Source organism: Saccoglossus kowalevskii, chromosome 10 (genome assembly GCF_978046115.1).
Source record: "Saccoglossus kowalevskii chromosome 10, keSacKowa6.1, whole genome shotgun sequence".
Taxonomy (NCBI): domain Eukaryota; kingdom Metazoa; phylum Hemichordata; class Enteropneusta; family Harrimaniidae; genus Saccoglossus; species Saccoglossus kowalevskii.
The window spans coordinates 34,337,224-34,350,713 of NC_140650.1; the positions used below are offsets into that span (position 1 = coordinate 34,337,224).

Genomic DNA, 13,490 nt, shown 5'->3' on the forward strand with positions numbered 1-13,490 from the left:
TAGGGGCCCTTATGACCAGTACTTTTGTAGCAGTTAACATTTAACTAGGGGCCCTTATGACCAGTACTTTTGTAGCAGTTAACATTTAACTAGGGGCCCTTATGACCAGTACTTTTGTAGCAGTTAACATTTAACTAGGGGCCCTTATGACCAGTACTTTTGTAGCAGTTAACATTTAACTAGGGGCCCTTATGACCAGTACTTTTGTAGCAGTTAACATTTAACTAGGGGCCCTTATGACCAGTACTTTTGTAGCAGTTAACATTTAACTAGGGGCCCTTATGACCAGTACTTTTGTAGCAGTTAACATTTAACTAGGGGCCCTTATGACCAGTACTTTTGTAGCAGTTAACATTTAACTAGGGGCCCTTATTACCAGTACTTTTGCACATTCAGAAGTAAACTGTAATTTATCGCATTCTTCATTATTGCCAATAAATTAAATATTTGTCAAAAATGTGGCATATCCAAACATTTATGAAGGCTGAATGTTACTATGATAACACAGTTATGCAATACTGTAAAACCATTTATGACATTTAATTTCACTATTTTGATGTTTTATACATATTCCCCGTCTTTTAATTTAATGAACTTGTCAAGAAAACAATGAGTTTTGTTATTTTACATGTTCACATAGATTTAATTTAGTGGATTTTACTTATCAGCGAAAAAATAAATTCCTGTGAATAAATAATGCATTTACAATAGCCATTGATAAAGTGTGCCATACTCTTTAATGATCTAAGCTTTGGTATACAGTGTTTTATGGTTGCAAAATTTTTACAGGATGATGGAAAAAATACAATCTGACCTCATGTAATTCAGGTAGCTTTGGATCGCTGTTTGGATTTGAATGTTGTCTTTGCTGATTGTGTACCTTAAGGCTTTTCTGAATATGCTTTATATTCATATAGTGTATTTAAACAAAAATTTGAATTAGAAAACTATCTAAATGAAATGAAAAACTTCAGCCAACGTAGAGTTTTAGCAAAGTTTAGGCTCAGTGACCACAACCTTGAAATTGAATTGGGAAGGAAGAGTAAACCAAAAACACCAGAAAATGAAAGAACGTGCAAAAAATGCAATTCAGATCAAATTGAAGATGAAATGCATTTCATCTTAGATTGCAATTTCTATGAAGTAGAGAGAAAACATGTCTTGGAGTATTTTAAAATAAAAATTAATGACTTGTCCAGAATGGAAAGCTATGTGAAAATAATGGGAAACAATATGGCTTTGTCATATTATTTAAAAAATACAATTTTCTAAAAGATAAATATGTAACTATGGTCTGGGAGAACCTTGCTGCTGTTTAATCATTTTTTCAGAGATTTTCTAATTTGTATTTCTTTCTATGTTGAATTTCAGTGTATTTTAATTTTAGTGTGTCTTATTTTATTTGTCTTTTGTATTCATTTTTTTGTTTTACCTTACTAAACCCACAGGTGGTTAAGTTGTGTAATAAAGTTATTATTATTATTATTATTATTATTATAATAGTTACCTGCTTGTTGTAAATAATCTTCCTCCCACATTGAGTGTTATCCATTGTTGGGAGTTTAAGGCTGATGTACCACTAGGGGCATTACATGTTAGTACTGAGCCCCCTTGTGCTGCCACTGTCTGGGGATCTGTGGAGATACAACATGCAGGTATGAGTGACCTTAGGTACTGTCTGGGGATCTGTTGAGATACAACATGCAGGTATGAGTGACCTTAGCCACTGTCTGGGGATCTGTGGAGATACAACATGCAGGTATGAGTGACCTTAGCCACTGTCTGGGGATCTGTGGAGATACAACATGCAGGTATGAGTGACCTTAGCCACTGTCTGGGGATCTGTTGAGATACAACATGCAGGTATGAGTGACCTTAGCCACTGTCTGGGGATCTGTTGAGATACAACATGCAGGTATGAGTGACCTTAGCCACTGTCTGGGGATCTTTTGAGATACAACATGCAGGTATGAGTGACCTTAGCCACTGTCTGGGGATCTATTGAGATACGACATGCAGGTATGAGTGACCTTAGCCACTGTCTGGGGATCTGTTGAGATACAACATGCAGGTATGAGTGACCTTAGCCACTGTCTGGGGATCTGTGGAGATACAACATGCAGGTATGAGTGACCTTAGCCACTGTCTGGGGATCTGTTGAGATACAACATGCAGGTATGAGTGACCTTAGCCACTGTCTGGGGATCTGTTGAGATACAACATGCAGGTATGAGTGACCTTAGCCACTGTCTGGGGATCTGTGGAGATACAACATGCAGGTATGAGTGACCTTAGCCACTGTCTGGGGATCTGTGGAGATACAACATGCAGGTATGCGTGACATTAGCCACTGTCTGGGGATCTGTTGAGATACAACATGCAGGTATGAGTGACCTTAGCCACTGTCTGGGGATCTGTTGAGATACAACATGCAGGTATGAGTGACCTTAGCCACTGTCTGGGGATCTGTTGAGATACAACATGCAGGTATGAGTGACCTTAGCCACTGTCTGGGGATCTGTGGAGATACAACATGCAGGTATGAGTGACCTTAGCCACTGTCTGGGGATCTGTTGAGATACAACATGCAGGTATGAGTGACCTTAGCCACTGTCTGGGGATCTGTTGAGATACAACATGCAGGTATGAGTGACCTTAGCCACTGTCTGGGGATCTGTTGAGATACAACATGCAGGTATGAGTGACCCTAGCCACTGTCTGGGGATCTGTTGAGATACGACATGCAGGTATGAGTGACCTTAGCCACTGTCTGGGGATCTGTTGAGATACAACATGCAGGTATGAGTGACCTTAGCCACTGTCTGGGGATCTGTGGAGATACAACATGCAGGTATGAGTGACCTTAGCCACTGTCTGGGGATCTGTTGAGATACAACATGCAGGTATGAGTGACCTTAGCCACTGTGTGGGGATCTGTTGAGATACAACATGCAGGTATGAGTGACCTTAGCCACTGTCTGGGGATCTGTTGAGATACAACATGCAGGTATGAGTGACCTTAGCCACTGTCTGGGGATCTGTTGAGATACAACATGCAGGTATGCGTGACATTAGCCACTGTCTGGGGATCTGTTGAGATACAACATGCAAGTATGAGTGACCTTAGCCACTGTCTGGGGATCTGTTGAGATACAACATGCAGGTATGAGTGACCTTAGCCACTGTCTGGGGATCTGTTGAGATACAACATGCAGGTATGAGTGACCTTAGCCACTGTCTGGGGATCTGTGGAGATACAACATGCAGGTATGAGTGACCTTAGCCACTGTCTGGGGATCTGTTGAGATACAACATGCAGGTATGAGTGACCTTAGCCACTGTCTGGGGATCTGTTGAGATACAACATGCAGGTATGAGTGACCTTAGCCACTGTCTGGGGATCTTTTGAGATACAACATGCAGGTATGAGTGACCTTAGCCACTGTCTGGGGATCTGTTGAGATACGACATGCAGGTATGAGTGACCTTAGCCACTGTCTGGGGATCTGTTGAGATACAACATGCAGGTATGAGTGACCTTAGCCACTGTCTGGGGATCTGTGGAGATACAACATGCAGGTATGAGTGACCTTAGCCACTGTCTGAGGATCTGTTGAGATACAACATGCAGGTATGAGTGACCTTAGCCACTGTCTGGGGATCTGTTGAGATACAACATGCAGGTATGAGTGACCTTAGCCACTGTCTGGGGATCTGTTGAGATACAACATGCAGGTATGAGTGACCTTAGCCACAGTCTGGGGATCTGTTGAGATACAACATGCAGGTATGAGTGACCTTAGCCACTGTCTGGGGATCTGTGGAGATACAACATGCAGGTATGAGTGACCTTAGCCACTGTCTGGAGATCTGTTGAGATGCAACATGCAGGTATGAGTGACCTTAGCCACTGTCTGGGGATCTGTTGAGATGCAACATGCAGGTATGAGTGACCTTAGCCACTGTCTGGGGATCTGTTGAGATACAACATGCAGGTATGAGTGACCTTAGCCACTGTCTGGGGATCTGTTGAGATACAACATGCAGGAATGAGTGACCTTAGCCACTGTCTGGGGATCTGTTGAGATACAACATGCAGGTATGAGTGACCTTAGCCACTGTCTGGGGATCTGTTGAGATACAACATGCAGGTATGAGTGACCTTAGCCACTGTCTGGGGATCTGTTGAGATACAACATGCAGGTATGAGTGACCTTAGCCACTGTCTGGGGATCTGTTGAGATACAACATGCAGGTATGAGTGACCTTAGCCACTGTCTGGGGATCTGTTGAGATGCAACATGCCGGTATGGGTGACCTTAGGTACTGTCTGGGGATCTGTTGAGATGCAACATGCAGGTATGAGTGACCTTAGCCACTGTCTGGGGATCTGTTGAGATACAACATGCAGGTATGAGTGACCTTAGCCACTGTCTGGGGGTCTGTTGAGATACAACATGCAGGTATGAGTGACCTTAGCCACTGTCTGGGGATCTGTTGAGATGCAACATGCAGGTATGAGTGACCTTAGCCACTGTCTGGGGATCTGTTGAGATACAACATGCAGGTATGAGTGACCTTAGCCACTGTCTCGGGATCTGTTGAGATACAACATGCAGGTATGAGTGACCTTAGCCACTGTCTGGGGATCTGTTGAGATACAACATGCAGGTATGAGTGACCTTAGCCACTGTCTGGGGATCTGTTGAGATACAACATGCAGGTATGAGTGACCTTAGCACAACTCATTGCTAAGCATATCAGAGGCTCAATGTGGTATATATGTAGTAAAATAAATAAAGAAATGAAAACAATTTATTTTTTTACATATTCATCAGAACAATTCCAATATGGTTTGTGAGACTACATTTGCCCACTAATGCATTAAATGACTATTTTTTTAATTCTGTTAAAAGAAATATGAAAAATAAACCTTACCTTGAAATTTCTCATTTTGATCTGCTACATATAAAATATCATTATCCCTGAAAAAATGAAATAAAACTATTCATATCTGTCGTTAATTGCTGTCATATCAGTCACCAATAAAGACTTTTTTAATTCATCGTCAAACTGTCATATAATAATATAAGTGTCATATAATATGCATAAAATAAAATTTAGCAGTGATTTTCATAGACCACAAAAAAATCCATTTCACCATTGAAAACACTAAAAATAATGTTAGTACTTCTAAACATGACCCAAATTTTGAGATATTGAACCACATGCTTGCTATAAGAAACAATGGTAAAATGCCCTAAAACAGACAATACACAGTATTTTACTCAATTTTTCAGCACATTGATTTTCTCTGAACTAATACGATGAATACATATTTTTGTTTCATTTTCTTCATCCTTGTAATGAGAAATGTTATAAATGTAATAATAAAGAAAATTACATTATTTTCATTTTTGGGTAGAATTGTACTTTACTAAAGGTAGAGCATTTTGTCTTTATTTTGGAGCAGTGTACAGGTAATAGTCAAAAATGGATGTCTACAAGTTTGAGATGATCAACTACTGTAAAATACTTTATTTTTACTTGGAATTTATTTTCGCTGAAGGGATGAATGAAAAATAAAATCCAGTGAATATACATTTTTTTCTATATTTTACACTTAAATCATCTATAATCAGTGAAAATAAACTCAATACAAATCATTAAAAAAGTCTTTTCACCAAAAATTAATTCCAACTAAAATAAAGTATTTTACAATAATTCTGGTTTCTCACCTTATTAATGTGATATCTAGTATTTTTGCTCCAATTTCAGCATAGACCGTCACTTTTCTACTTTTAATACCAAATATGCTAATAGCAACACTGTACAACTCATCCATTGTATCTGGCAGTGCAATCACCTGTAAGGTAAACCAGCTAAACCAGTTAACCTTTTCAATGTTTTTTGTTTTTTCCATTTCTACCATGGTTGGTGCACACAGTGGGGTCATTATACTTCCGGTTTATCAGCATGCATGGGACGAGATATGGAAATGTACTTGACATACCTGTATTCTTCCAGGCTACTCTCAGTTAATGTTCATATCCAAATAATTTTTTGGATAGTGATTTTTTCCTAATTTGTTCAGTTATTTTTGTATTATATTCACCTGTCAAATCAGTTATGATTATTTCTCATATCAACATAATTCAGCATCACAGTAAATTCTTGTGTTTGAATTCTTCTTAAAATTATGTAATACTGTCAAACATTTAAGAATGTCAAAAGTAGTAAATTTAACGCATACTTAATATTAATGTTCATTAACACTGCACTTCTTCTTTATGGGAAATCCATATTTCATATTCGCACTAAGTTTTGCCAGATTTTTAATTTTTCACAAAATATGCAAAATGAACACATTCATCAATGTAGTCATCATATTGATTTTGACCCCACTGCACACGAACTGCAAGCAATTGCAGTGACTAGCATCGTCACACGGCAGAATAGAACGTTTGCTGGAATTGGGAAAACGTCAATTAGTCTTTCCGCACCGCACAAAAAAATACAGTCATTTCATGTGATTGGAAGGTATCGAAGGAGTCACCGGTGGTAATCAGTGCAAGTCTCGCCCAGGTCAAACCTCATACTTGTAATTTCTATTTGAAGAGCGCATTGGATTGTGGGAAACACAAATGTCGGCAGGACTCCAGAAGACGTACCTACACTTTATGCAAATTTTAAAAAAATATGCTAATTTATTCATGATGTAGCGGTTTCTGTGCTCATGAATATTCATTAATTTGTGGGTCAATACATTCTAAAAGAAGCGATATATTATTTTTCGCGGAAGATTTAGAAAGGGGAATTAGCAATCTTTAGGGGGTCAATACAAAAGAAGGGACCCATTTGGAGAGCAGCAATGCTCCTTGTGTCTGTTGCAGCTGTCAACTGTGTTCGTACTTCGACAATTCATCGGCTTCGACTGGCTTCCATGTGAGCTAGTATTCTTGTGTTCTGTTTTTCTGACTTAAGTTCTTGATATACAGAAGTTGTTGTTTATGTTTTTAATGTCTTTCATAGTATAGTATATTTTATTTGACACTAAATAATATATTTTGTTACATTATCTGTGGTCAAAAGGCATTAAATATAATAAAACACACACGAGACAAAAGAAAATACATAAATAACTAAAGTCTAAGTGAAATTACTTATAGTAAAATAATATGCTGTCAATAAATTTGCTAGCACTATTGGCAATGAACCCATCTCTTGAACTTAAAATTTCTGTAAACATTTGTTGTTTTGATAGTTTAAGGATACTTTCATTATAAATGCTAACTACATTCAGAAATTCAGTATGAGCATTTGTTATTCCAGTATGGTTACAGTCTAAAAGTGCATGGATTTCATTGCCAATAGCCCCATTGTTACAAAGTTGGTACTTTCTTTCCTCTGGAGGTATCCCTTGATATCTAAGTTTTTCAATTGGTAGGGTATGTGCAGATATCCTAAATTTGGTGAAGCTGGTTCTATGTTGTGCATTTTTTACTTGATTCAAATATGGTTCAAATTTATATGTAGGTTTGAACTGAGTGCATGTACGTAATTTATTGTTTTGGGTTATCTGGACTGTTGGTAGCCAAACTTTTTCAACATAGATTTCTTTTAATTTTGACTTAAGCAGAGTACTGTCATCAGCATCACCAGTTTTAGTTATCTCCTGTAATTTATTTACAAATGTTGCCCATGTATTACCTTTGATTTTGGTTTCTGAGATGTAAGCACAATGTATTAAGTTACTACAATTGCTGATGTTGTTTTCATTTCTTTTCTTGTATTTAAATAATTGTGCACATATTTCAGTAATGACAGGATAACTTCCCAGTTCAGCTCTAGAAGCAATATTACTTGAACGCCTGTGCACTCCTAATACACTCTTACAGAACTTAATGTGAAGTTGCTCAAATTGTGATCTGTCATTAAAGAGATTATTAACAAATCTTTTTGTATCAATTTGATCATCCTGTTTAGATTTGTAAATCTTGAAGGTAAAAGCCCCCCAAATTTCTGAGCAACACATTAAAATCGGTAAGACTGTACTTTTAAAAAGCTGTAAAGCATTACTAATAGAAAGAGTTTGGTTATGTAAAGTGATAGTTTGCCTAAGAATACCTAATGCACGTTGTGCTTTCATCACCAGATTTTCAATGGCAAGTTTAAAATTACCATTACTTTGAAAAATGATACCAAGATAGTTATATGATGTAACTTCTTGATTTTGTTATTATTTAGGTAGAAATCCATTTCATTTAGCCTACCTATTTTTGTCTTATTGATATTGACTTGAAGTTTCCACTTTTTGCAGTACTGTTCAAGTTTATCAAGACTATTTTGCACTCCTGCACTTGTATCTGAGAGTATCACAACATCATCAGCAAAGAGTAATGAATTGATTGATACACCTTCCAGATTCACAGGATTTGAATAAATATTTTTAGAAAGATCATTAATAAAAATGTTAAACAGGAGTGGGCTAAGATTGCACCCCTGTTTTACACCAGTTGATGACAAAAATCTATCAGTGCAACCATGTGTTGTTTTGATTGCATATTTTGTGGTAGAGTACATTGATCTTATCAAGTGGAAAGATTTACTCCCGACTCCTGCTTTCAGTAATTTAAACAACATGCCTTCCCACCAAACACTGTCAAAAGCCTTTCGCAGGTCGACAAAACAAGCATATATATATGCTTTATTCCCCTTATTGGTATATTTATTAATGAGTGATTTTAATATGAAAATACTGTCAGTTGTACGGTGGTTCTTTCGAAAACCGAATTGCTCATTTTGAATATAGTTTTGATTGTCCAAATATAATTGTAGCCTATTGTTAAGAATAATATTAAAAAGTTTTGAAATGGAATTTGATAAGGCAATTCCTCTATAGTTGTTAACATCTGTAATATCCCCAGCTTTATGCAGTGGTACTAGATAACTAGTGTTCCACTCAGTTGGAAATCTTCCACTTGATAAGATGTGATTGCTTAATACAAAGTATAAGTGATGGCATGGAGTATTTGAACATCTTGTTGGTTATAGCATCAGGACCAGATGATTTTCCAGTTTTTAGTTTGTGGATAGCATCATTAATTTCTTTAATGGTAATCTTTTTATCAAGATCAGGGTTACTACTTAGTTTAGTGATGCTCTCCTCTAGTGCTGTCTGTACTTCTAACTCAGTAGCTTTATCAGAAGTTCCAGACTTTACGTTATAGAGGGAAGAGAAATGATTAATCCATTCTGCTGCAGAAACTGAAGGTGAACTTTGTTTACCATCGCAGTTGTTAAATTCTTTAATTTCTTTAATGGTTTGCCAAAAATGTGCCGGATTATATTTCTCCATACTTAATAAATTGTTCAACAGTTTTTGTTTGAATTTACATTTTTTGAATTTGATTTGCTTTCTATAAAGCTTGTTCAGTTTTTGTCATATCTTGTTTTGTAGGAGTGCCCTGTCCGTGATTTGAACTTGCAATCTTTGAGTTCCCAGCGCACTGTCTTGTCCACTGTACCACGATCACACAAGTGATAGGATTTAAGTCCTATTTATAGGAGCACTGTTCTCACTAGCATTCAAAAATCCTACTAACCGTACTAGATTTGAACCAGCAATCTCTCACATTGCTGGCATTGTACATATCCACTGAACCATATGGGTAGTCATGCAAATAAATGATTTGTTTTCATATTTAGCTTTATTGCAAATTAGTGTTTGCGAGAAATACAACATACAACATCTATTATTGAGTTACAATTCTCCAAAAAATTGCCAATTTTGTGTTTTTACTTGTGTAAACTATATGTATATGCATGCCATAACCCGTTAGTGTACATCTTGCCAATTGGGTGTTTGCCATTTGCGTTGCCCATACCTGACCCGACCCTAACCCTAATGCCAAGACACGTTCCTGTTTATAATTGCTCAATAATGATACTCTGTTGTGCACTGTCTGCGGGTAAGTTGCATTGATGTCAACTGATTAAACAAGTCGCGTTTAAGTAATTTCCACTATTAACAAGGGGTTAAATTGTGACAATAAATGTGTGGACAAATATTTGAGATTAATTTTGGTGTAGACAACTCTCGTTTAATTATTTTACACCATTACAAGTTGTTAAATTGAGAGACTAAATGTGCGGACAAATATTTGAGACTTATTTTGGTGTAGACAACTCACGTTTAATTATTTTACACCATAAAAAGTTGTTAAATTGAGAGAATAAATGTATGGACTAATATTTGAGACTTATTTTGGTGTAGACAACTCTCATTTAATAATTTTACACCATTACAAGTTGTTAAATTGAGAGAATAAATGTGTGAACAAATATTTGATACTTATTTTGGTGTAGACAACTCTCATTTAATAATTTTACACCATTACAAATTGTTAAATTGAGAGAATAAATGTGTGAACAAATATTTGAGACTTATTTTGGTGTAGACAACTCTCGTTTATATATTTTACACCATTACAAGTTGTTAAATTGAGAGAATGAATGCGTGGACAAATATTTGAGACTTATTTTGGTGTAGAGAACTCTGATTTCATAATTTTACACCATTACAAGTTGTTAAATTGAGAGAATAAATGTGTGAACAAATATTTGAGACTTATTTTGGTGTAGACAACTCACGTTTATATATTTTACACCATTACAAGTTGTTAAATTGAGAGAATGAATGCGTGGACAAATATTTGAGACTTATTTTGGTGTAGAAAAGACGCGTTTAATTAACTTCCACCAATTACAAGTTGTTAAATTGAGAGAATTAATGTCTCAACAAATATTTAATACTTATTTTGGTGTAAACAACTCATGTTTGATTAATTTGCACAATTACCAGTTGTTAAATTGAGAGTATAAATGTGTGGACAAATATTTGAGACTTATTTTGGTGTAGACAACTCATGTTTAATTATTTTACACCATAACAAGTTGTTAAATTGAGAGAATAAATGTATGAACTAATATTTGAGACATATTTTGGTGTAGACAACTCTCGTTTGAATATTTTACACCATTACAAGTTGTTAAATTGAGAGAATAAATGTATGGACTAATATTTGAGACTTATTTTGGTGTAAACAACTTGCATTTGATTAATTCCCACATTTACAAATTGTTAAATTGAGAGAATAAATGTGTGGACAAGTATTTGAAACTTATTTTGGTGTAGACAACTCGCGTTTGATTAATTCCAACAATTACAAGTTCTTAAATTAAGAGAATGAATGTATGGACAAATATTGACCATTATATTTGTGAGTAAATACCTGTCGTTTAATTAATTTCCACCTCTACAAGGTTGTTAAATTGAGAGAATAAATTTGTCGACAAATATTTGATACTTAAATAAGTGTAAGAACTCGTGTTTGATCAACTTCCACTACTGCAAGTTGTTAAAATAATAAAATAAATATACTGGTATCATTGGATATTTGATGTAATTGTGAAACTTTCTAACAAAATGTTAACTGCTGACTTTGAACCCTCAATCAACAATTCCGCAGACATAGTATAAATTCCACAACACCACAGAAGATTTTTTTCTGTTGCCTGAATTGTTTTCGTAATATAGGGAACGCCATCGACACTTTAACACAACTTACCTTGACTTGGGTCTTGTTTATCTCTTGTCACAATCTGGAAACTGTTGAACAAATTGCGCATCGTCCAGTTTAAGACGCAAGTTATTTTATTATTTGCATGGTGGAGTTTCGTGAGGTTTATTATTTTTTCGCGACGTTCTTTGTTTTACATTTTTACAGTAGCTCTGAGCGGGACTTGAACCCACTGTCTTTTCAAGCTAATTTTGTTTTATCTCAATGGCACGCTTGTGTACCACGCCATGACGTTGGTCGTTGAGTGGTGTTCGCTTTTCTAACTACTCCAGTGTTCCGATGAGTTGAACGGGAAAGCCAAAACGATTGCTGGTTTCTGATTGCTTCGGTTCTGGTGAGTGTGTATCTAGTGTGATTCGAACCCATGTCGTTTGTATTGGGCGTTTTTTTATTTCCCACGTTGGCTACGCCGTAATATGCAACCACTTCCCCGTTTTATTGTGATTTTGTGAGTGTTTAATGATGTCTTCCTCACCCGTCACACCATGACCCAGTTTCAACCACACGGCCATTTTGCAACGAAGTGCATTACCCTTGGCGTGACCCGACTGACTATAAGATCGTTCTGTTCAACTGTTAAGCTAGGATTTATTACCGTTATTATCATTATATTGTCACATGATTTGTTTTACCTTATGTGTAATGTCTTAAGTATCTTTATTGTAATTTGTATATACCAATTCGTATATACCGAGGTAACGACCCCGATTGAAGGTCATGTATTTTGTGACGTTACCAATTCGTGTGTAGGTACGGCTTCTAGAACTGTGCCCAAATGTCGAACATGCGCAGCGCGACGACTACCGCACTTTAAAGGAGAGCCGCTCAATCCCATGGATTGCACCAAAGAATCATGGGACACTATTGTTTATGTTGTTTACAATGTTAATCTATCTTTTGTTATCCATTGTTATTTTAATCCAGAAAGTAAATTTGTTGTGAGATTAGGCTTAACTGGAAGCTAGGAGCACCTATATAAGTATTTTACCGCGTCTAACATTTATTTATTCATTTAAGTCACTTGAAATCCATTGGAATGGATGACAATGGATACATGTACTTACCTGTCCCTCACCGCGTTTCCCATTCCTCATAAGTGTTGCACGCATCATGTCTGAAACGTTTCCACTTGAAAACAAAATGAACAACAAATTTGTAGAGTCAGCAGAATCCAAACATTAATTCGTATTCGAAATTTACCCCATCCGTGGTCGACAAACTGTTATGTAAACGTATATATGTGTTTGGTCTAATACAGATACAGACACTGGTATCAACTGCTTTGATGACGTAACACGGCAACCTACTCTTCAATCGTGAAAAAATTAACAACAAATACAAGTCATGGCGGCAGACATCTTGTGAATTCGTTATACAAACTATGAGGGCGCACTTGCGTGATCACTCCTTTGGTGCCGATGCAATCCCACCGTTCATAAACACGCATTTTTGTCGAAAATAGCATTAAGGCATGAAATACATCGACAAGAGAATAAAATGGAAACAAATTATTACAAAAGATTACACTGATTATTTAAAATTTGACATTATTGAATTTGAGGTGAATTCTAAATATATTTTTTTACTACTTGTATGTGTTCCAACACTGCCATGGTCGACGTAAAGTAAAGTCAACTTTATTGACATTGCACCCTCTTTAGGGTATCAAATTGATTACAATAAAGTAAATATGTTTTAGAAAAAACATAAACAATTAAAAATAAATGATCAGATAAAGGAAAGTAAAATACAGTAATTACTAAAATAGCTAAATAATAGAAAAAAAATAAAATCACTACTAGTATCATAAATAAATATGTATAATGTAAATATTATGAGGCAGCTGGT

General features: G+C 36.2%; 1 protein-coding gene across 1 annotated transcript in view; it reads right to left on the minus strand.

Moving 5' to 3' along the window:
* Positions 1–12,993, minus strand: part of LOC100375911 (BTB/POZ domain-containing protein KCTD9-like) — a 29,811-nt gene extending 16,818 nt beyond the window's left edge. Inside the window, exons 1-4 of the mRNA XM_085504795.1 lie at positions 12,707–12,993; positions 5,739–5,866; positions 4,939–4,985; positions 1,508–1,634 (exon numbers count right to left, since the gene is read on the minus strand). Of these exons, the coding sequence (XP_085360921.1) occupies positions 1,508–1,634; positions 4,939–4,985; positions 5,739–5,866; positions 12,707–12,754 (350 nt within the window). The 5' untranslated portion in view covers positions 12,755–12,993. The remainder of the gene's footprint in view (positions 1–1,507; positions 1,635–4,938; positions 4,986–5,738; positions 5,867–12,706) is intronic.
* Positions 12,994–13,490: the final 497 nt, after the last annotated feature.